This window comes from Micropterus salmoides, unplaced genomic scaffold (genome assembly GCF_014851395.1).
Source record: "Micropterus salmoides isolate LMB-PRFRI ecotype aquatic unplaced genomic scaffold, ASM1485139v1 Ms_hic_scaffold_16, whole genome shotgun sequence".
In the NCBI taxonomy this organism is placed as follows: Eukaryota; Metazoa; Chordata; class Actinopteri; order Centrarchiformes; family Centrarchidae; genus Micropterus; species Micropterus salmoides.
In genome coordinates this window covers 13061446-13087132 of record NW_024040707.1, presented here as the reverse complement: position 1 = coordinate 13087132, position 25687 = coordinate 13061446, and the positions used below count along the sequence as shown (strand labels likewise).

General features: G+C 38.8%; 2 protein-coding genes across 3 annotated transcripts; one reads left to right on the top strand and one right to left on the bottom strand.

Annotated features, from left to right (window-relative positions):
• Window positions 1–1471: 1471 nt before the first annotated feature.
• On the bottom strand, window positions 1472–12705 carry syn2a (synapsin IIa). Its single transcript, XM_038723796.1, has 11 exons — window positions 12359–12705; window positions 6714–6771; window positions 6513–6604; window positions 6136–6292; window positions 5870–5959; window positions 5703–5765; window positions 4955–5097; window positions 4781–4855; window positions 4596–4698; window positions 4247–4393; window positions 1472–3758 (listed from the first exon to the last, which is right to left on the bottom strand). The coding sequence occupies exons 1-11, from the start codon at window positions 12703–12705 to the stop codon at window positions 3624–3626; spliced, it is 1410 nt and encodes a 469-aa protein (XP_038579724.1). The 3' UTR covers window positions 1472–3623.
• A 2483-nt stretch (window positions 12706–15188) lies between these two features.
• On the top strand, window positions 15189–25080 carry vgll4a (vestigial-like family member 4a). Of its 2 annotated transcripts, none has more exons than XM_038722357.1 (6): window positions 15189–15298; window positions 15984–16138; window positions 16975–17137; window positions 17809–18034; window positions 18695–18809; window positions 22219–25080. In XM_038722357.1, exons 2-6 carry the CDS (start codon window positions 16057–16059, stop codon window positions 22416–22418), a joined length of 786 nt encoding a protein of 261 aa, XP_038578285.1. In that variant the 5' UTR covers window positions 15189–15298; window positions 15984–16056; the 3' UTR covers window positions 22419–25080. The 2 variants fall into 2 exon arrangements, with proteins under 2 accessions (XP_038578285.1, XP_038578284.1); XM_038722356.1 differs by having other exon boundaries at window positions 15217–15368.
• The last annotated feature ends 607 nt before the right edge of the window (window positions 25081–25687 follow it).

Genomic DNA, 25687 nt, shown 5'->3' with positions numbered 1-25687 from the left:
TTACAGAAATGTGCAGCTTTATGCTTTAAAGAGAGGAAGTAAGTCATGACTATGGATCTAAAGCAAAAGTTATTAGGAATAAAAACACTTCAACCACTATTTAGTACACAGTATTTACTAAGAGAATCACTATAACCACAATTTAGCAAACGTAATGTAATAAATTTACTTTATGACTGTATTATTGATAATAATTATCTTGTATAGTTTTACATGGATATCAGATAGAAATCAATAAAAATACATCTCTAGTGAAGCAATATAATCGCAATGATTATACTTGGAATGGGTATACATCTCATTTGAAACGACACTCACCTTACAGCTTGGTTCATATTGTTTCATTGACAGAACACCTAATATAAAGTATTAGTCATTATATTTCTCATATAGCAAAGCAAACAGGCAGGATGAGAAGATGTGGAATGATACAGGTTGAAAATAAAGCTTCTTCATTCAGTAAATAGAATTCCAAAGGACTTCCTCAAATTGTGGACGGTCTCAGCTTTCACTGTGTCGTCTCTGGCAGCCTTTCAGACCAAAGGCACAGATCTGGGATTGGGATTTGCTGGAAGACAAGAGAACCATGACTTTGTATGTGCAGTCAAGATATACAATCAGTGGCCACTTTATTAGGTACACTTGTGCAGTCTAATGCAATCCACTACAACAGCTCTGCAATAAATTCTACTTTTAATGATGTCTGTAATGTTCTTTTTTTCACACTGTTATAGAGTAGTTTCTAATATGCTGCCCCCATCATGTATGTCAATAAAATGGATAAAAAAATTAAATTATGACATCAATTATAAACATAACATTGAATTGACACATTTTGGACAATGTCACGACAACGCTGTAAAGGTAGAATTTATGCCAGAGCTGTCATAATGAATTGCATGAGATTGCACAGGCCGCCGAGTGTATGTGAATCCAAAGGAGAGTTGAACATACACTGTCTGAATAATTGAGATAACTGAGGTCCTTATTTGAGCATTGACAACTTAATATATTCATTCTCACTTCAGCTTTGTGAAAGAAATCCCAGGGATTCCACTGCCCCCCCCCCGACAATTTATGCACATCATTACATAATTTAATATATACAGACAGGCATCTTACCTATCTGGACAGAATGATGAATGAATGTGATGTTAGTATGTTCATATGTCTTGCATGTCCTCACAGATCACTGGTTCATTGAACGGATCTGACACAAATACAGTGATCCGACATTGTTAGCGTGTCAGACAGACACCACAAAATTAAGCCACAAAAAAAGCAGAGGGAATACATTATCACAACACAATGATCTCTAACACAATACAGATATTGCTTCATGCACTGGAAGCAATGCAGTGTGTGCAGTGCAGTTTTTATGCCTAGCTTATTGCATATTTTATAAAACCTGCCTTTTCTTCAGAAATAGTATTACTCACAAAATAACACATATGAGGACACAGACCAAATGTACATATTGCAAAGGAAGCTTTATTGCCAGTGACAGAAGGGAAATATCCAGAATGGATTTTTTTCCACAATATATTGTATTCTGATCTTGATTTAAACAGTCCTACACCGGTTTTAAAAGTACATATATTTAGCAAGTTACCATGGCCCTTAACTAGTTACAGTCCTGCAGGTCTGAATATATGAGTTTCACCAGAACACAATGGCCAAATTAACACATCCAGTTATAATTGATCAAATAGTCAATCATGATCACTGAACCAAGGCCTAAACTTCTGTATGTTCTTCCCTTGGAAAACAATGCCATGGCATATTTCCTATTAAACAGAACAACACATCCATAAAGCCTCAGGCATGGCTTTTACAAGGATACGCTCACAGATACAATGGCACTTTAAACAACTTGAAAAAGAATTACACACAAAGCTTGCTGAACATATTTCATACTATAGTAACGAACAAATTGTTGGCAAACGGTACATATTTCTTTTTACAGTTGATTTGGTTGCTTTTTAGCTGTTTCACCATTTAGGGTATTAGATAGATGAAATGGCCTCCACAAAAGCCACTGGACAACAACCAAGTGATTGTGACATTTGTGTTATAACGTTTTAAAACAACTCAATGTGTGGATGATAGCTTTTTGAATCAATTTGATGGAAGATCTGATTTAAAAATAAATACATCTATGATTAAATAAACAAAAACAAAGATTTATATTGCTCTTACCATCAGCCCACAGGAAGAGTGTGATAAGAGTGAACGTGTTGAATCTTTGAATGGCAGTAACACAGGCACAAGTCTACACTAAACATCAGAGCACTTGCATTGTTGTCATGGCAACACCACCATGATAGTCGATATCCAATGTGACGGCCACGGGTGGAGGACTTTATAACTGGCATTTCATGTCAGATCATACATTATACACCTTTTCATTACCAGCCGTAATATCTGCTTCCACACAACCGAAAGCAAAAACAATATCAATTTGAATACTGCATCAGTTCACCAGCATGTGACTTACAACAGGCTATTTGAAAGCACGGGTTTTGTCTTGGATTGCTGTTCTCTGATGACATTACACACTCTATGTAACACACTGCAGGAATAGTCTGCAGTCCCCTTGCTGATATTTACATTGTGGGCTACTGGAGTGCAAAGACTGATTGAAAGTAAATAATTCTTTGGTTAAAATTTATATAACTATATTTAAGTTATGTGAGCAAACCTGCACAACATCCTGCATAATAAAATCTTTAATAAATCTTAGACTAATCTTTATATTTCTAATGTGTCCATCTATTAGTATCTTAAAATCACTCTAAATACTCTCTTTTCTAGTGACATTATAGATAGAAATTTACTTTAAGAAAGGCCACATACTGCATGTGTCTATTGTATGTGTAAGCAGTAGTGTACACTGTCACACTCACTGTGCTAATGCATGTTTGGTAATGAATACATGTATCCTGTAAAACTTATATAATATGCATTTCTTCTGACACATTCACAATGCATGAATCACAGGGAACACAGCTCGGGTAAAACAGTGATGTTACGTGAACATCCCGCTTGATCACACATTGATAACTGACTTGCACCTGCAATTGTATCAATCATGCAAAATAAAAATAAAAATCTATTAGTATAAGTATGAAAATAATCACCACTACAGCCATACACACTCACATACTGTATACATATTGAGATCTACACAAACTTCAAACTGTACGATAGTCCACAGTTTGAACAATATCTAAAGGTAGACACCAAAATAGAAATCAGGAAGGGGTAGGGGGCAAAGAAAAGGTTCATAGCTGGGTCAAACACAGAGCAGCACTGAACTCAGTGTAGGCACAATCTGCTTTTTACATCATCAACAACAGCCCCAAAGAAAAAACCACAGCTACTGAAACAGAGGTGACCTATACAAGCACACAAATCAACAGGTCAACAAGTAGACAGTACATTTTGACACTGCATAGAGTTAAAAACACAGTCCAGGCCAGCACTCAGCTGTACCAAGCTCACGTCACCCAAATCTGATTCTAGCTATCAGCATCCACACACACGTCTGCGCTTGTGTTCAGCTAAGGTACGTCATTGTTGTCATCTAGACTCTGGAACTTCCTCCCTTTCTCTTGGGTGACTCAGTTGGCCTGGACTGGTTTTGGACCCACTGCAACGCCATTACAGTCGAGAATGTACTGCAGACAACCTTGAGGCGGGCGCCCAGCACCGTTCTTAGTGGGTTCACCAACCATTTCTCCCTTCTGGCCAGCTCCCTAAAGAGACAAACAAATAACTTATTCATTTACCCTTTTTTACCCCCAGTGTGTTACTATATGATGCTTTTGAATTAATATTACTAGTGCATTAATATGTATGCATTTGACTGCTGTAGTTGTAGGTTGCAGGTTGTAGAACTACTTTCTGTTGGGTAGTTTAATCTACAGCAATGCATTATATTCTATAACATATGTTTGTAGCGTCGCTGTCCTGTGAGAACCATAACCACCAAAAAATCTATAAAAAATCAATTTTTCATGAGCTCACACAAACTCTATTTTCAGCTCTGTGACTGCATACTACTACTAACTTGAATAGGACATTACCATTATATTAACAATGAAACTAAACTAACACACACACCCTGATTGTAATCTCTGTACCTGTGTGTTACAATTCAATTCAATTCATCTAGCTTTATTGGCATGAATGTAGCACAACAATATTGCCAGAGCTACAATAAAATTACAAATTGTTGCTTTACCTGGGATGGCTGTATGGTGGTGGGTCTCTGGGGAGCATAAGCTTCCCTCTCTGCTGACTGGTTCATTGCAGCCAGCACCATGTCAGCGATGAGCTGCCTGTCCTCGGCCTGGTGCTCCCCTACCAGGGGCATGGAAGAGCCCACCACCTGTGCCACAAGGAGGATGGTTATAGCAGCGAGAGAGGATGTCAACACCACTGAGTAGTGCCTTATGTGAACCATGTCTTATGTCATAGTCATTTTGGCTTGAAGGAACAGGCAATATTTGTACTTTCATGTATTCATACAGTACAGTGTGTTCTAAAAATATCATTTTATGCTTTCAAACCAGATTAACCAAGACTCTTACCTCTGTGATGTAATCTTTGCCATCTTTCCCATGGATAGCTTTGACTGCACATATATCCAGACCTCCAAAAATCTCTGAGCAGGTGTCAACCCACAGCCTGTACCTAAACATACACATGACTAGCATAATGACACACTTCTACAAAACATGTTACTATATATATGATACAAACAGGTAGCACTCACCTGTCAGTCATGGCCACCTGTTCGAGCATAGCAGAGCCAGTATTGGTCTTCCAGTTACCAGATATAGACGTTCTCCTGAAGTGTGTAAGGCACACAAATTACAATTCCAACAATTTCACTTTTGTTTCTCATTCACTTACAAAATTGAGGTGACACAAGTATAATTATACATACATATAGGCTTTGTAGTCAGTGCCGATCTTCTGGATTCTAATGTCGTACTTGGAATCGATGAGAGGTTCTGTGGTGGTGTACGTCTGGGTGAGAGCCACGACGCTGGCTATGTCCTGGAACTTACTGTGATTGTCCACCTTCACCTGTACGCAAAAACAGACACATGAGACGGAGCCGAGAAAAATGCCCTGGATTTAAGAAAGCATCTGGCACTTCATTGACTCCTGTAGGCAACAACGTGATGCAGTCAAATGTGTCCTGATATATTTGATGATATTCCAATTGCTTAAAGCTAGAGTGTGGGACTTTTATATATAAATGTTCATTACATTCAAGCCCTTGCCAAATGAGTTCACACAATGCTGATTAAGCCTGTCATCGGCAGGTAAATCTTTCTTTACTCGCGGTATACTGGGGTTTTTAAATCTGGTGTCTGTGGTGACGTTCCTGTGCTGGTGAACAGGTAGTGATGTGTATATGAGCCAGCAATGATTGGTTTGCCAGTGCTGAAGGGGGAGCAACCCAGTATGGCAGAGCCAAAGGGCAGAGCCTATACGTCAGAAGCACGGGTCAACAGTGCTGTGTCACTCTTCTTGTCAGAAAGGAGAGATAAAAGTTCTGCACTGCAGGTTTAAATTAGCAGAATATGTACTGTAACATATCTAAAGTTCCTGAAACAAAAGCCAGAAATATAACAAAACAAATGATGCATTCTTTCATATTACTGCAAGAAGAAAAATCTCTATACCTTTCCAATACCGGAGTGGGCATGTCCAATCTTCACAACAACAGGGAATGATGGCATGCTTACCTAAAGTAAGAAAGTATAGAGTTATAGCCTTATATTCTGCTTCATTCCCCCCTTTTGAAATCATGTTTGGTTGCAGTAAAACGGGAGTGATGACGGGTTCTCACCATCTCCTTGTAGTTTGGGTAAAAGGTCTGCTCAATCAGAGGGAACTTCTCAGCACCCAGCTTCCTGTAGGTGTTGATAAGTTGGGCAAACTGGACACACAAAAAGGTAAATCAATCACATATAATTTATAAATCATTTCACAGAGCACATTACAGTTATTTACTAGATCAAATGCAACACAGACAGAGAATAGATCATTGTTATTGCTCCTTTCCATTCTGCATTGCTTTACAATAAAGCAGTAAAGCTCTCCCTGGCTACCTACCACCCATGGCTTGTCACACAAGTTGTAGATGGACTCAAGAGAGTTGATGCAGGGGACACCTCCATACTGCAGACCAATGATCAAGTTCCGAAAATCTTCGTTCTGGGTCATACTGAAGGCATGTTGACGAATGAGGACAAAGTCTGGCTTGAATGACCTAGGTGATAAAATTATAGCAGAGTTGTGACAAAACTCTAGACTAGAAAAATGACAAACTGTGGTACGTGGCACTCTTAGTGGATACACAACATCCCTACTGATTAAACACTAAGTAGTATCTGCAACTTTGGAGGATAAATCTTCCCTTGTTTTCTTACTTATTTGTTTTCTTACTTATTGTGTGTGTGTGTGTGTGTGTGTGTGTGTGTGTGTCTCACCTCATAACCTTGGTACCATTTCGGAGAACTTGCATGTTAACATTGCAGGTCCCGTTGGCATGAGCCACAACGTTGATCTCATTGAATTCAGCCTGAGGAGTCGATTGTAAGAGAAGCATATGAGGGCAAAGTACTTAAACTTTTCTATTCTGTTTTACACAAGTACTTAAAATGCACATCACCAGCTTGGTGGAACCATACCTGCTCCACTTTGATGTCATAATCCCCATGTACTTTCTTTCCACGGAATAATTTTGCCCTGGTTAAAACAGAAACACAGAGAATGTATTTAATTTTAAGGTAGTAACAGAAAAAGGATTTAAATAACAGACATTACTAAAAAAAAAAATTTCCAATGAATTACCAAGTGTAAATCTAGCATTCACTAAAAATGACTTTACAACATCCTGGAATATGAAATAATGTTGAATATATCCCATGTTGTTGAGTGTATGAACAGTACAAATGCTTGTAACTGCTGATACACAGCCTTTCTAACACGTCTCCCCTTCCATCTGGCAACAAGGATAGCGATAAAACATTACTTTAAAAAAATAACACTTTTAAAGGCTGCTTAATTTTGAAAGACGAGCTTTCCACAGCATACAAACAGAAGCAATTAAGCAGTTTCCTACTGCCTGGTCCACTAGCAGCACTGCCCAGTGGGGTTAATAAAGGATAGTGTAGTGAGGTAACATTTCTACTGAACGCACTGAATTCACATTTTCAGAAAATGGCTACACCTTTCACGCCTTGTGATTCAGTACTCCTGGATCACTGATGAGGAGGAAGTCTTCTCCGAGGGATTTAAGATTAAGATGGATCAGTGTCTATATGGCACCACACACAGATGAAAACTGCAGAAGCCATACAGTGATTGTTGGTGTGAAGAGCGGGTTCGATTTTTCTGTACTGTGCAGGAGCTGGGCTTGACAACATAAGCTTCGACAGTAGAAACTACTAGGGTGATCTACAGCAAATCAATGCTAAAGGGGGCCATCTACTGTGCTGTAACACTGGTGTGGTGAAAAACATTATGAAACCACCTTTATCCATAAAGGATTTGTAGAATGTCCATGCTTCAGTATGGCTGTGTCGATATATTTGGAAGGCATGCTGTGGACTTCGCGCTTCCTCTTCCTCTTTGTATCACCCTGCTGTCACATACCCTGCACTCCCTGCCTGTTTACAGAGGAGGTAAAGCTGAATAATTCATCTCCATTCTAATTAGAGCATGGGGATCTATTTGGCTGTGGAGGAAAACAAGTATTAAAATATGAATCACCGCTCCTATATCTGGGAAAAGGAAAAGCCTCCTCTGCACTGTGATGAATGTTTTTGCCGATACATTACTTTAGACTGAGACAGTGTTTCCAAAACACAAACCCCAAAAACAAGTACAAAGACGGGACAAGCCTCTGAATTAATTTTGCCATTCAAAGTTCAATCTTTGTCGGCATGGGGAATTGGTCTGTGGAGGAAGAATAACATTATGTGTTTGATCTATGCTTTATCACTCTGCAGAGCCCTTTCAGCAAAGTGCATTAACATGAATTAGTATTCAGCAGTCACCTGACAGTCACCAGCTCCTCTGGTTAAAATCTAGGCCCTCTCTGTGTTGTCCTTGTGTTAGCTTTCATCCAAAAGACATTCTTGTAATGTATTAGCAATACTGATGCCATTGCCTTGACTAACGTACTGGAGTTCATCTCTGGGCATTGTGCCTATAGCTGCTCATTGAGAGAGAGACAGAGAGAGAAAGAGTGGCATGATAGCAGAGTTTACTTGGATCATTCATTTGTAAGAATCAATATTGGTATACTTGAATTAAAAATGAGACACCAAAGAAGACCAAAAAAGATGTTCCTCTTTTGTGATTTCAAGAGTTAGTAAGACAATATACTCCATGACAAACTAATCGATTTCGTTAATGGTTGCAGGTTGTGTTGCCAACATTATATATTGCTGTGGCAGACTTTTTCATTCAGATGATTCACCCAAGAGCTTGTTAAGCAGGGGCCCTTGCTGAATTTTAATGTCTCATCACTTAGCCTGCTTACCATTCAAGCTCACATGTGGATAATGTTAGAACAAGGTTAAGCTCACAGTACCATTCCTGTCCCGATTCCGGTTAAAACAGTGCCATATGTATTTTTGTAATTTTGAACATTAAGTGACTGAATAAAAGGAATCCAAGCCTCTCTGCTTAAATTTGAGCTACACTATAGACAAAATAAGGAAGCAGTACGAGTTGGCCATTAGTCTGATAAGACTATAAGACAGTGGAACATCTGCTCCTCCTGTCACAACAGCAATTTATAGCACAGCATTTCTGGCACAGAACAACCCTCCCTGGATGACTGGCAGCTTCAGCTAACGAGTAAAAACACTGGCTGAGTGACAGAAGGCTTCTGTCTCCACATGTGCTGTGACCCTAAAAATCGTTATGACGTTATCAGCACGTTTTATCCTGCAGTTAATTATTCCACTTAACACAACCTGTTGCACAACAAATTCATTATTCAAATAATTGTCCACGCTAATGTCTTCTGCTTTCTTTATATGGCTGATTCCAAAATTGCAAGACATTTTGCATTCGGAGGCCTCCCTGAAATGTAACATTTTCACTATTTGCCAAGCTCCCGGTAACTGCCTGTATGTTAGGAACAAGATGTATAACGAATATTACATTAAAAAACATGTCAGACCCAAGACATTATCCTCATTTGTTGCTGGATATGTGTCCAATATATCTATCTATATATATATATATATATATGGGATTTGACTCATTTTATCTGATAAATAGATGTTGATGGCTGAACCTTCTGCCAGATGCAATTAGTCTGGAGGACTCTTCCCTGATTACATTCTGTGCGTCTTGGGGACACCAGGTCTCATTACTCTGACTTTCATGGCACCAGGAAGAAAAAAGTCTTTTAACAGCCCAATGAGATACAGCACATAAACAAGCCCTCAGACTCAAGGTGTGCCAACATTACAGAGAGTATTAAGTACTCAGACATTTCATCTTCTTACATCTTGCCAACAGCTATATTTTCTATGGTTTTCATCCTGCTGCTGTGGGAGCTGAATACAAAGAATTTAGTATTTCAAACATGTCAGTACTTTCCTGAAAATCTTCCCCTAAGAATCATTCTCAGTGTGATAGTTGTTTCTTTATGTTATTGTAAATAGTCCAAACAGTACCATTTCAAACAATAGCACTACATAAGCACCTACAGCTACAGAACGCTGAATGTCAACAAAGCAGACCTACACTATACTGATAAAACCAAGGAACATTTCTACTGCCATAGCTACAACCACTGGGTGAAAGGTCTCACAAAAGAAACCAAACCTAGTGAACAAACAGGAATGACTCCCCTCTCGGTGATACTGAGTAACCATAAAAAATAGATTCAGCACTCAGACAGAGGAAGCCTTTTGAATGAAGTATTTTAGCTGATCTCCCAGGTGGATGTGTACTAGATATACGAAGCAACAAAACATTAAGAGCAATACTAGTCTGTGGAGCTCATGAACTTTATAAACTAACATTACTACAATTATGAAAACGTGTCCATTGGCCACAATGGGAAAATCTGAAGACATGCTATAAAAACATATAAGTGACAATACATACATAAAAAAGGAAATACAAAACAAAATGATGGTGATGTCTCAGCAATGTAAATTCATAAAAACTGCAGCAATGTCTTCAGCATCATCCTATGCGGATCCTAATATTGAATAAACTGCATTTGGCAACAGAAATAATGTCAGAGCAGGAAATCACTTGACATTTCACAAATACAAATTTTACAAATACAGAGGAACTACTTCATATCAGATCTTTTTAAATATCATCAGTGAGAATGATGGAGTGTGAAACATTATCTTACTCCGAGCCCAACACACTCAATATTCTCAATTAGAATGACCTTTGATGAATGACATGGTTTTAGTTTAATGTATTATATGGTGTTCTTCGGCCAGAACTGCAGAACAGCATCAGTGTCTTGGCACATCAGACTGAAATCCTTATTCTTCAACAAGCAGCCTCCTTTCCACTCATAACAGATGTGGAACAAGTGAATGCATAAGGGCAGCATCCATCCCGCTAATGAGGGTCTGATCTTATTAAGATTGATGAAGGTATCTATTATATAAATGGCCAGTCGTGCACACATAAACAGGATAAGAGGACACGTGAATAAGGCAAGCCCATATATTAATATTTGTGTGATTTGGTGTGTTTTGAAGGCAGTTTCCTCAGAAAACGTATATCTATCTTATTCAGTGTAAAATGAAGTCCCGCTACATTGGCCATCTTGATAAATTCTCTACATGATACACGATATAGACGAAATATTAAGCTTGATGTGCCACACATGTATACAATATGACATCCAGCATAGATGGATTCCAAATATGAAGGTGTTTTGTCATTTGCACAGTGCACAAATAAGTCAGAGGATAGTCTGTTTCCTTGCTCTGTCAAAAAAAAAAGTTACAAAATTACTGTAGGTAATGAATTACTTCATTTCTCTTTACTGAAATCTGACTGAAATAGCCAAATATTTTGGTGCTTAAAGAGGGGGGATGTAGATTTAATTCAGATTTTAATATTTTCATGCCTTAGGAAAGCCCAAAGATTTCACAAGGTCAGCATATAATCTAGTGTTAAAGTATGTCTTTGATCTGTACATTAGTTAAGCATCTCAGAGTTGAGCTTAAGTTTCCTGTTTTCTATAGGTAGCATCTGATAATCCTCATCGTGTAAATACTACACAACAGGAGGCAAAAAGAAATTACATTGATGAATTGGGCAAATGTGTGGGGAATCCACTGTACCATCCAGCTGCACGACTCTAGCACACACAAACTGTGTCAGCTGTGTAAACAAGTGTTGTTCACTTTTCAACAAGATATCAGCCTCTACGCAAAATAGGTTTCCTCTAAATCCATGTGCATACTCATTTAGAGCACTTTAATTCCTTACCACAGTAGACCGACAAAGATGCTTGTTCTGTGTGTGTTTGTAATGGCTTAAATGCCTCAAGGTAAGCCCACTCTTAACATTACTGGCATGCCGTCCTTTCTCCCATTTTTCTATTCTTTTTCATTTTAATGATTATACTTACCTATCTACGGTACACCTCTTGTATGATCCACTAATGGAACCCTATGCACCATGGTCTCCATTCAGTTACATTTATTGTTCCCTATGTTAGAGCAGGGTATGTCATGTGATCGTCTGTCAGTTAGCAGGGGGAAACCCCATTGATGGAGGGAAAGCACTGCAGCATTTAGACTACATCCAGAGAAATCATGTACATTTCCAAATTCTGCACAACCAGCGGAACATCATTTTTTAGGAATGATAAAATGCCACATTACAGGACAATACCATTAATAATTTGGTTAATTCACTATTTTTTAACAGACAGCTGTCTTGAACTTTTGCTTATTGCTCCAATATGTATAACACAACGAAATAATATTTCATACAACACACATAAAATAGAAGACAATAAAATTCCTTGGTATCCTGTCATTACTGCTGAGAATCAACGGTGTATTTCGTTAAGTATTTGTTGATTTTATGTATTATCGTAACACTGGTTTGCTGTACCATCCAATCACAGCAGCAACACCCATTCACATCTGTAGGGTGCTCGATACAGATGTTGTTTCAGCGGTTCTTTAGCCCTTACTTGACTACTACATTCAGAGAAAAATCAGCATTAAGGATGAGCAAACAAACAATACCGCAACCGCATAAATTTTTCAAGATTGACTAAGGATGACTAATATGACTAAGGAGAGCAACATTGTCTTACCACTCCTGTTGTGGTTCGTCAATTACCAGGAGAATCTTGAACTTCTTAGGCGTCGTGACTTGGGTCTGCTCCACTAGCCCTGCTGAGGCAGCTGTCTGCTTAACAACGTTGGTGATGGAGCTAAAGAAACCTGCTCCGGTGGAGTGAGATGGTTGGGGTTTCCTCTCTGGAGCAGGGGAAGTGGCCGGAGGTGTAGGCCCAGCTGTAGGAGACTTGGCAGGGGTGATGATGGTGGTGGCAGGTGGAGGAGGCTGAGGTTGGTCAGGCCTCTGGAGGTCTGTCATGTAGCCATTGGGCAGGTTAGAGATGAACGTGCTGTCCGAGAGACGCCGACGCAAATAATTCATGGCTACAGCTGAGAGAGCAGAAGAGTCAACAAGCACTGGTTGTGGAAAATGATTCTGCAGAGGAGTCCCTGTTCTCAGTGTACAGCTGATAATGGCTGTGCTTTCAATGCAAACTCCCAGCGAATGTATTCCCTCCCAGTTCAGCGGAGCATCCTCAGCGCTCCCCCTCACTGGCAGTGACGCTACATTCTCCCTCAACCAATCGCCTTACCCCGTGCTTTCCTCAACCATTGTCAGGGATGCTCTGGCCGTGCCTCTCCTTCCTCCTCTCCTCTCTCCATTCTCACTCACTTTTGTGCCTGCCTTGCCTACCCCTCCCCCATTTTCTACTGCCTTGCAGGCGTCATGATTTTTTGAACCACAGCATTTAAAAAAAAAAAAGGGGGGGGGGGGTTCCAGTGTAAGGGTATACTGAGTACTACATTATAATTGCGCTACTCCTTCTTCCTCTCTTCCTTGTCTCTGCCCTCTGTCCATACACAGCATTTCTGTGAGTTTAAATTGCAGCAATGAAACCTAAAATGGCTGTTAGGACTAGTGGCCAATGTTGAATGAGAGATGTCAGCGTCAGCAGCACTCCCTTGAGACATAAATGAATGCAGTAAACCCTCTCTCTTAATTGATTTATCAGTCCCTAGAGCTACTTATTTTACTTATTACAATTTCCTGCAAGACATTCTTTACCTCACTACTTGAGACTAAATTGGACAGCATATGTCCACTATGGCTGAAACAGTTTAACCTTATGTGCAATTACATTTTAATATGTACATTCACTTCTGCACAAATAAAATCTAAATGCTCATGATAGCACAAAAACACCACTGGTACTCCTAAAAATACATTAATAGGCTGCTCTAACATGGACGTGTGATGAAACCATCACAGATCACCCTGTCTCCAACACAGGTAACAGATGGATATTTTGAAAACTGATCTGGAAATAGATCATAAAATCAATAACTTTACCACAAATCTGGTCAAGGGGCTGCAAATTTTTAACCTGATACACAATGACATATGGGTTTATACATCTTATTACTGAGGCAATGAAATCCTCATTTTTCAGCGTGAATTTTTTTCTATCAAACAACCATAAAGCCAGAATGACTAGTTGATTGGTGCCATCATTCTATTAAAATCTCCCCAACTGGTTACCTGCTAATATTTGATCTCCTGCTGCTTGGATGCACTTGGATAATAGGAGGTTATATAAAATATATAACATCAGGCAGGCTACTTGCACAAAAAGACTCTTAGCTTTGAACTATTCTTCTGCTTGTTTTTCTAAAACTAATGTTGCACTTGAAAACATTATACACACACACACACACACACACACACACACACACACACACACACACACACACACACGTGTAACATCACAAATGTGGAAATGAAACAAACTCCTCTGTTTCTAGCAAATGGAACAGAAGAGGGAATTGATAATAAAAGATTAAATAATCCTGGTGAAAAAAAAACACCATTTGTCAAAGCTGAGCTTCACATAAACAGTGTTTTGTTGAATCCCTGACAGTGACAACCTCCAGCTGTAATTATAGCATGTAACATTGCATTTTGTTTATTATTGTTATTCTGTTTCGCTGTATTGTAATTTTAGCATCACTGCCCAGTTACTCTTTATATACATAATCTGTTGCATAACTATTTTTTCCCCTGTTAAAGAGCATGGAGTAGGATTTAATTACAGAAGGTGTAATATGTTGTACTGATTTTAAAGCCATTTTTGAAGTGTGTGTGTTGTATTCTTTACAATATACAGTATAGTGTGCAGAACAGCATACTAAGATGAGTATGGGATGCAAGCTTTTCTTGGCTAAATATCCGTGGAAACTGGACCTGGGTGTCTGATTTTCTTTTTGAATATTGGTCATGAGGGACCATGATAAGGGGAGCCTAATTATATTACTTGTAGTATTTTGGCTTAGGAAAAGCTGCACCGTGCATTAAAGCTTATGTCTGGATGCTAGGGTGACATCAACTGGTAGCAGTGGTGTAGTGAACATCAAAACCAACCTCCTCTTTGATGAAAGGGAATAAGTTATTATGCGTTATGTTTTGCGACCACAGGGGTAACGTTAGTGTATATTGCCCTGCCTATCTATGAGTACCATAGACTGGGTCAAATATGCAAAATCATAATGAATGCCATTACAGATTAAGACAAATTAAACATCTGAATTATTTACAGTAGCTAAGTTTGCATATGTAATTCCTCAGGTCCTTATAACGTTAAAAGTTAAAAAAAACATGCTTCCTTTGGCTGATACAAAGTCTTAAAGTTTTTTATGGTCGCGTTAATTATTTGAGTTTTATGTTAGCTAAAACATTTCTCAACTTCTGCAGTGTTGTGTATCTAAATTAAGTTTATTGTAAATGTTATCGGTTGTAGTGTTGCTAGGCAGACCTACACACCTTGGTTCGTAGCAAATACCCCTTTTAGCTGAAAGTCATAACACGTTTTTGTGTCGAGAAGATCCCCAAACCAAACACCGTGTCCTCGCATCTATTCGCCTCTTCTCCGCTAGGGCCGATCATCAGTCTTTTGTTTGAAGACTGCTGCGGTGGGAAAGTACGTGAGTGCAGGCAAGCTGGGCTAGCTGTGTTGATGTTGTGGCTGGAAAGCTAATTTTGTCGATGAAGTGAGTAACATTAACTGTTAACGTTAGGCTACGTTACTTCGGAATTTTGTTGTTGGACATAAACTCATTGAACGTAACTCAATAGGAACGTTAAGTTGTCACTGACTCTAACTTTTGTTTGGATTTGCTGGTTGAATCGGGGACATTTAAGCTAACGTTAACTACCGCTAACTTCAAAGTTGGGGGACTAGCTGTTAATGGCTAACGTTAGTTTGTGTCATAGACAAAGTAGCTAAAGTTAGTTAGCTAGTGTGCTAGTTCCTTCAACTAGATAACATTTAGTGACAAAAATAACTAGTGTAACAATATTTACAACCCTGTTTATTGTATTAATAACAATTACTACTATCTCAGCGGATATAACTTTATAGTTAAAGCTATGGGGACCTTGTAGTAGTTAGCCGAGCTTACATGTTTGAGCTAGCGGTGCTGCTAGCCTTCGAATCGTTAACGTCAGCGTCAGGATGCCTATCGATAGCCAGCTAACCGCTAACGTCAATAGAGCACTTGCTATTTCGATAAAATAGCTTCCAACTTATCACTGTTTTATTTTACTGTCACTATTGTTTACATTGCCATTTACAATCTGATTTGCCCACATGTTCTTCTTTTCAGGTTATAAGTTTTTTGTTGCCTTCGCTGGTGTATCTTGCTAACATCGATGTTAGCAACTAGCCTGTTCGTGTAAATGCTATTCACTAGAATGGACCTGTTGAACTCTCAGTTCCTGGACAAGATGAACAATAACATTGGGCGACTGCACTACGAAGGTTAGTTTCCCATAGCATGCTTGTTATGTGTATTTATACTGTATATTTAACCTAATTGTGCAACTAACACGCTGGGGTTTCCCTAATGACATAACTAGTTTGTTTTGGTTTGCGACTTGCATAGATTTCTACATATCCTGTAGCTGGAGTCAACACACAACTTTACGTAAACTGTGATGCAATATAAGTCGAACTAGGTCCAACTCATAATTGGGGATAAAGTGCGTGTATGTTTTATTTCTTAGTCGAGAGTACTGCAACTCTTGTGGTCAATGTAACGTTAGCGTTACATTTTTAATACCGGAAATGAGACCTTAAATTACATATTAGCTGTCTAACACTACAAATTATGCCTAACTTGATGCAGCAGGGTCAAACAGAACCTTTGTGCCCCTAGAGAGGACATATTCCCCCCCAAAAATCTTAAGAATATACACAATTTTTTTGCCAGGAAATGTCTTGTCCATAACAGTGTGTGCAGTTGTTGTACACAGAATTTCCTCAGTCTTTAGGAAGTGATTTTACTCCAGAAGTTAATGCTTGTTCTTTGCTCAATTGACTTTGAGTAAAATGCACTTACTCGAACTGTTTTACTTCCTTCTTCACAGGCTAACACATTGGTTTACTGAAACTATAAATCTGGTTAAACCGTGATAGCTTAATTGTATGCCCTGGCCAAGTTTTACTCAAACAGTTTGGAGGAAGTTCTTACAAATGATTGTCGTGCAAACCTATTAAGCTGAAGTAGTTCATGTTCAGTGTGGAGTTATGTACTTGTTGCTAGACTAAAGATAAACTTAATTAGATTTTTTGTCATGCTGATTCCTTTCCCACAGATGAGTCCAGGACACCCTCCCTGCCCACTGCTATGTCCAACGTCACTGGGCCTCCTCCACATTGCCCAAGCAAACGGAAGTATGGCGAAGAACAAATGGAAGACCGAATCAACTGTGATGATGACCACATGACCAAAATGAGCAGATTGTTTGCCACTCAGCTGTAAGTGCCTTTCAATTGGTCAAGTAAATTGCATCTTGTCCTAAATGTACTAATCAATACATGTGGCAAGTAATATGAAGTTACATGCAGTTCACTGGATACTTTTCTCATCATCATAATGCCAAATTCTTATGAAGCTTGAACTGTCTTTAGTATGACGTTGTGTTCAGTTTTTTACAGTACATCATCTGAATCTTTTTACATTTTGTTTTAATATGGTTTATTAAAGTGAGCCACCATGTTTACCACAGATGACAAGACAGTTTATCTGGTCTTACTGTGGCATTCTGTATTACAATGTCAGGGACTCACCACAACTCAAATTTGTGTATTTATTTCTCAATGCGTGGGAGCTTGAATTAAATCTCAAAATAAGTTGGTTTAACTTGCCCAACTAATTTGGATTTACTTCTTATAAAAATCTTACTTTACCAGCACAACAAAGTCTGTGCAAGACAAGTGTGCAACCATGCATATAATCATTAAGGAATTCTAAGAGATGCCTACAACTACGAAAGGGCTGCACACTAAAAAAGACAAACAAGACCACATCCCTAACTTACGCTGTATGCTGTCATCTTTTTATAGAGAAGAAATGCAACAGCCGATGTATGAATTATCCATGAAAAGGTGTTTGTGGTTATTGGTTAATTTGTACTCTCTTTATCAAGGGCCCGTCCCTCTGCTGGAGAAAACCGTAATGAGCAGTGGAGCCTCAGTCACATTCCTGTGGAGCACATTACTTCCTCCTCCAACGGTCTCCATGGGACCCACCTGTATGCTTCCATTTCAGGCTATGCTGTAGACCAGCCCCTACCGCTAACCAAAAGCAGCCATGACATTGGAGTCGGTGCCAGAGAGAGGTCTGTCATGAGTGGGGCTGTAGAGCGGCAGCAGGTACGTCAACTTGTAACACTTATGGAAGGTTCAACTGGGTTCACGGTGACGGAATGAAAGCTAAACCTTAATAGGGTATTAATGATAAAATAGTATGTTATAAAATAAATAAATGATTTTTATTTTGAATCATCGATCAGTCAGTCGTCATCTTTCTGTTTGCGTGAAGGTCCACCAGGTGTTGCCGCCAAACAATTGTAACTGTGCGGACTGTACGTGCTACAAACGTGTCAACTGCTCATGCGCAAAAAAACTGCAATGGTTCATCTTGTCATTGCAAACTATTGCCAGGGTCTACTCTTGTTACATTGTTGCACACCACTCTTGCGTTTCCCTTAGGGTTTCTTGGATGTTTGCCTTTGATAATCCAGATTAACGTAGATGAATGTGTACACATTAACATCGAATCGAATCAAGTCTCTCTGGAGAAGATCCGTACGATGTGTACCAACCCCTACATAGTAGTAGTAGTAGTAGTAGTAGTAGTAGTATACTTTATTGTCCTTGAAAGGAAATTTGTTTTGGACTGCATGGTTGCTGCATGTACATAGAAGTATACAATATACAAGTATAAAAAGAGGAAAGACAATTAATTTACAAATGTAAATAGTACTTTGTCTGTGTAAATGTGCTGATTTCATGTAATTTTTCCACCTATAGAATCGTCCTTCCGTTATTACCTGTGCCCCCGCAAGCAACCGCAATTGTAACCTATCACACTGCCACATGAATGGCTGCTCACCCAGCCCACCTGCTGATGAGAGGAAGACTGATGGTAAGCCATTCAAAAGTAATAACAATACACAATGTGCACATACAATACTTTTAAATAATATATTATGTAATATATTTGCCTCATATTTCAGCATATCAACATATTCTTAAAACCAGAAAAAAATTAAGCTTAAACTGGTTAAGCTTAATTTACCAAAACCAGCCTTTTTTTGAAAGCAGTTACTGACAAAACACATACATTAGTTTAGTGGAAGTGTCTCTAAGATCAAAATTTAATTTGTTCTGTAGTTCGTTCTAATAAATTTGAATGCAAACCCCCATAACCTTTTAACAGCTGTATTCACAAATCAATATAATAATAATGTACTTAATTTGTACTGCACTTCTCATTCATAGTGTAACTCAAAGTGCTACAGTATTATTAACATAGAACACAGAGTGTAATAAGAGTTAAGATTTAAATGCCTTCCTGAATAGTACATGCAATAAAACCTTTGCAAGTAAAAAGACAATACTTTATCAATACACCTGACTGTAAGGTAACGTTAAACATGTAGAAATGGTTATTTTAATCATCTTTTTTTATACAAGCACAGCTAACTCTAGCTTGGCATTAGCCAAATGTTAAAAACAAGCTAAATAGAAAGCTGTCTGTCTGGAGCACAGACTGGTCTGTAGTCTTAAAAACTCAGCTGCTGGCTGAGACAAACCAGCCGCTCCTTTTTCTACCTGGTAACGTTACCTGCAGCCAGCGAGAGAGGAGGAGGGACTGATACAGACTGATGTTATTCTTTCTAAACGTCACTCACTACTTGTGATGTCAGATAAAGTTATTGAGTTACTTTGCTGTTGTAAACATTAATGTTGCTGCTCTAGAAACAACATTTAGCTGAATTTAAAATATTAAATTAAAAACAACCAGGCAGTTAATATGCACACTTCAATATATGTTTATTTATCACAAGTGATATGTCATCTCAATATATAACGTTATTGCACATTGAATATTTTCTTCATACCGTGCAGGCCTACCTCATGCCCCTTGGGTCTGGTCTTACCAAATAACCATCGCTAAATAATAAAGTATCGATACAGAATTGAATCGTTAAGCAGTCTCAATAAGGGTGTCAATATCAATAAAAATTAACGATCCTCATCCCTACAGGAGAGAGAATGCCGATAGCTTTGATCTGAAAATGAACCTTCCAACATAAATTATATTATTATTAGCCAGAAACATAAGTCGATTGACTTGATCAAGTGAGACTCTTTTTATTTACAATATTACCTGTCCACAAGAACACCTGTTCAGAGCGCTGCTCTGCTTGCTTGTGGTGCATCTGCTGCCTCACTTTGCTGGCAAGCTGGCAAGTGACTGCAGATTTGAACCAATGTTCAAATTTTAACAAAAAGTGGACGGCCCTAGTGTACATGAACATACATACACTGCTCAAAAAAATAAAGGGAACTCTAAAATAACACATCCTAGATCTGAATGAATGAAATAATCTCATGAAATACTCCTTTCTTTACATAGTTTAATGTGCTGACAACAAAATCACACAAAAATTATCAATGGAAATCAAATTTATCAACCCATGGAGGTCTGGATTTGGAGTCACACTCAAAATCAAAGTGGAAAACCACAATACAGGCTGATCCAACTTTGATGTAATGTCCTTAAAACAAGTCAAAATGAGGCTCAGTAGTGGCCTCCATGTGCCTGTATGACCTCCCCACAACGCCTGGGCATGCTCCTGATGAGGTGGCAGATGGTCTCCTGAGGGATCTCCTCCCAGACCTGGACTAAACTAAAGCATCCGCCAACTCCTGGACAGTCTGTGGTGCAACGTAGTGTTAGTGGATGGAGCGAGACATGATGTCCCAGATGTGCTCAATTGGATTCAGATCTGGGGAACGGGCGGACCAGTCCATAGCATCAATGCCTTCCTCTTGCAGGAACTGCTGACACACTCCAGCCACATGAGGTCTAGCATTGTCTTGCATTAGGAGGAGCCCAGGGCCAACCGCACCAGCATATGGTCTCACAAGGGGTCTGAGGATCTCATCTCGGTACCTAATGGCAGTCAGGCTACCTCTGGCGAGCACATGGAGGGCTGTGCGGTCCCCCAGAGAAATGCTACCCTACACCATTACTGACCCACCGCCAAACCGGTCATGCTGGAGGATGTTGCAGGCAGCAGAACGTTCTCCACGGCGTCTCCAGACTCTGTCACGTCTGTCACACGTGCTCAGTGTGAACCTGCTTTCATCTGTGGGAGAGCACAGGGCGCCAGTGGCGAATTTGCCAATCTTGGTGTTCTCTGGCAAATGCCAAACGTCCTGCACGGTGTTGGGCTGTAAGCACAACCCCCACCTGTGGACGTCGGGCCCTCATACCACCCTCATGGAGTCTGTTTCTGACCATTTGAGCAGACACATGCACATTTGTGGCCTGCTGGAGGTCATATGCAGGGCTCTGGCAGTGCTCCTCCTGCTCCTCCTTGCACAAAGGCGGAGGTAGCGGTCCTGCTGCTGGGTTGTTGCCCTCCTACGGCCTCCTCCACGTCTCCTGATGTACTGGCCTGTCTCCTGGTAGCGAAATTGTCAAAATCAGTGTTGCTTCCTAAGTGGACAGTTTGATTTCACAGGAGTGTGATTGACTTGGAGTTACATTGTTTTGTTTAAGTGTTCCCTTTATTTTTTTGAGCAGTGTACATAAACCATTCTGTCTGTAGCCTACCATACATTTACAATTTGAAACACAATTTACTGCGGTTGGGCAGCACAGATCATGCTGTTAACGTTTGTATAGACCTCAGTGGAAAAAACTATAATTGCATAAAGACTGCATGAAACAAATTATAATTCATATAAAATAGACAACTTCTTGTTCAGCGCAGGAGTAGTGAGTAACCTACGACTGCATGCGTCAACCTTTTTTTTAAACACACAACAGGCATGAAATCAGTTATATATATTTTAAGTATAAAGTGATGAAGTAATTTGATAGCACACAATGTTGTTGACTTGGTTTGTCTGGGTGTCACAGTGTGTTATTTGCATAATAAATTATGCAAATCGTTATTCCAGTATTACCTGACTAGACTCTGTAGACTTGGTAAATCGGTAGATTTTTTTTTTTTTTCTTATTTCCCTCATGGTTCAGAATTAATTAAAAATGAGCCTTGGTGAGAACAGTGTCATTTGTACTCCAGCTTCACTACTATGTGAGTATTATATTTTAATGTATATAATAATTGCAATCCAAACCATTTTTCAAATAACCCTTTTATCTATTGCCTCGAGTTTGACAAAGAAATCCTAAAACTAGTTTATTTTTATTGACTTGATAGAGTAATCATGAATATGTTCTTCTTTTTATACATCACATGTTTGTTAATAACCCGGTTTTCGGTCTCCTTCCTTCACACATAATATTATTTTAGCTAACACAGAAAGTGATCCTGTGATTGAGGAGCACTTCCGCCGCAGCCTTGGAAAAAATTACAAAGAAGCAGAGCCTATGTCCAACTCTGTGTCCATCACTGGTTCAGTGGATGACCACTTTGCCAAGGCGCTGGGAGATGCCTGGCTCCAAATCAAGGCCAAGGGTGGGGGTCATCAAACCCCGGAAGCAGATCCATGAAGCAGAGGGGAGTAAACATTACAAGCACTTCCTTGGTGTTTGTATATGAGAGTGGAGATTGCCCACTGTCGTTTCTTGCCAAGCATCAACTTCCCTTAGCCAAGAACAATGTAAGACACATGGTGCTCACATAGGCAATTCCCTTGTAGACCTGGAGGTCGACCTTTTATTAGAACACTCGGCTCTGATTTTTACTCTAAAATTGGCTACATCTCTCTGTTGAAGAAGAGATCATAAATATTGCATAGTTGGGTTGACAGTGTTAGTTGTGGATAGATTTAATTTTGCATTGATAAGAACAGTGTGGTCCGTTGTTAGGAGCTCATGTTCTGTTTTACCTGCCTTAATAGCCAAAGAAATTCCCTGCCTTTCCCATCTACATATAAGCCATAGATCTGGTCTTTACTTTTTTCATTCTAAAATCACACTGCTTTTTTATGTATATTACTTGAAAATGACAGCCAGGTCTCATTTGCATTGTTACGTTTCTGGCTGTTTATGTAGCAGGTTACACCCCCCACCCCTTTCTTAAGACACTAGACTAATCTGTCTTTTTTTTATGATCCTCAACTGGACTTATCCACTGTTAACTAAATCATTTTCTGTTTCCTTCCTATATGCTCACTGTGGCTGATTACTTAGTAAACTAATATTAATCATAGCAGATGTGTCTAATTAGAAAGCATGTTTCAAATAGCTGGTTTCTATTACAAACCTTATTCTATACTATATATTTACTTATGAAGTTACTTTTGTGTGTTTATTATGCAATCAGAAAATAGGTCTGAGAGCAAAACTTTTGTCACCCACAAATTTGTGATTTAAAAATGTAATCAAAAAGTTTGGTTTGCAAATCCAAAAGTTTTGAGGATTGATTGGAGTGACTGCTTGGTAACATCCACCTTTAGTAAACTTAAGAGGGAGTTTTGAAGGCTGTGGAGAAGAAAATCAATGCCGTCTTAGTAACAGCAAGAATGCTGTGTTTGAACTTGTGCATGTAGATTGCTTTTTGCCTACGTCAAGCGAGCCATCATTTGTATAAACCCGGTTGATCCAGCCGCTGTTTGGACGTTGTTACACATCTATTCATGCAAGGCGGCATTGATTTTCTTTGATCTAGCTCTGTCTTATCCACGGATTTCAAAACTCCCTGTCGTGTTTACTAACTGTGGATGTTGCAAAGGTGTCACTCTGATCCAGACTGGCCAGTAGAGACTTGTCTTTCGTAGGATTTAATTTTGGATTCATAAACAAAACTTTTGGATGATGTTTGTAATCATAAATTTGATTGTTGATAGTTTTGCTCTCAAATGAATTTTTTGATTGTATAATAATGACACAAAAGTAACTCCATATTTACTCAGAATTTATTTTTTATCTGTAACATTTTAGAAATACTCACTGCTGGTACAGTTGTACTCAATATATTTTTTGTATCTGGTTTTCATTACTATATGTAGGTATATATCTTAGCATCCATCTACAAGTCACAGCCTCTGGCAAGGTTGTCTGAATGCAGTTTGAAAGGCTTCATTGCTTTTTTATTCTGTGGAGCTGGATGCTAGAGCTTTATACATGACTGAATACAGCTAAATCTGACCTTCTGTAGCACAGTCTATTTGCAGTGACTTTATTTATTCTGAACATGTCAATAGTTTAATGTTGTGGCAAAACATAGTAGCAACAGAATTCTAACTGATTTCTTTCTTTCTAATGAGAACAACAGAGGATGTCTCCATTGCTTCAGTGACAAAGTGGTTGATTTCCCTTAAAACAAAGTCCTTAATTCACCAGTAGGAATCAACGTGCCTCTGTGACTACCTGACACTTACCAGTCCCTTCAGTTGTGTTTAGCAAACACACCTGAAGTGACCTGTATGTTTCTTTTTTAGAATCACGGTGATGTCATGGTATGAGCTACAAAAATCGGGAATTTCTCACCCATCTGAAATTCTCTTGTTGTAGTTTAACATATTTGTCAACACTGATTAAGAAATGGTATTGTAAATTCAGATTTTTTTTTTGTATGTCAATTAACTGTCTGTGAAAACATAAATTTTTATTAATATTCTACAGTTTTTCAATTGTTACATCACTATCCTGTCTTTGTATTTTATTTCACTCATATAAGACTATCATTGCGCCGCGCGGAATGATCATAGATACTTTGTTTTTATTCAGAGTAGTTTCCTCATATGTAGCATGGATGTTCATTATCTTCTAGCCATGCTTTTTTTATTTTATAAAAACTTTCTAAAAGTCGATTATTTTCCCACAATTGTTCAGATGATGAATAAGTGCAGGAACACAACAGTCTTTTGATCAAAGACTTGGTGCAGTGTCAGAGAGATGTCTGCACTAACAGTTTAAAGAGTTTGTTTAGCTTTCTGTGTGTACCATAGTGGAATTTAGGGATTATCATGGAATATGCTTGTTTGACACAAGTACATTTTTCAGTAATATGTTTGGGGTATTAGGCCGTTGTTATTTAATTGCTATATTTAGACTACCTATATCTCGAAGACTGTCTGCAGTAAGGACCTGCTCTAGGTGTCATCCACATAGAAAAAAGTAACACTTGTTCACTTTTGTCCTTATTTCTCTGGAAGAAAATGCCACTGTTTTGTACTTAATTTCTTCCAAATAAACATACAAATGCCTACCTTTGCATTTTTCTTGTCTGAATTGTTGAATGCGGGCTGTTGCTTATCTCGTGCTTGCTTATTGTTTTATAGTACAGCTGTATTGGTCTCTATATAGATATCTTGCACTTCAACTTCAATGCTGCAGACACTTGAGTCAATAATGAGGTGGTTCAACTGATTAGAGCAATCCTTTTTAAACCAAGCAATCAGGAGTCCTAGCTCTTTTGCTATTTTCATTGGGCAAGCGCCATCACGACTACAAAGTTAAGTGATTTATCAACCAATTACCCAGACCTCTGGCTCAGAGGGATGAGCTTCGGACAAATATCATTTTATAGGAGAGGTAAGATGTTAAGTGAGATTACACTGTAGCTATTAATACATCCCTAAATCACCATTGTTTATGTTGGACAATGCCTGATATTTGTGTTTGTTCTTGAAGCAGCTCTGTTACATAGTGTTTTCAGTGTCCGTTAAGGACAGGAGGGGAAGCTGGAAAATTGGATATTTAAAATGTCATTGTAGGAACTGTTGCTTTTTAATGTTAACTACTGAAGTATTTACTAAATTGGTGGTGTGTCTCTGTCCTTACGTCTTTATCCTACGTGCAGTTTTTTGGTGGTT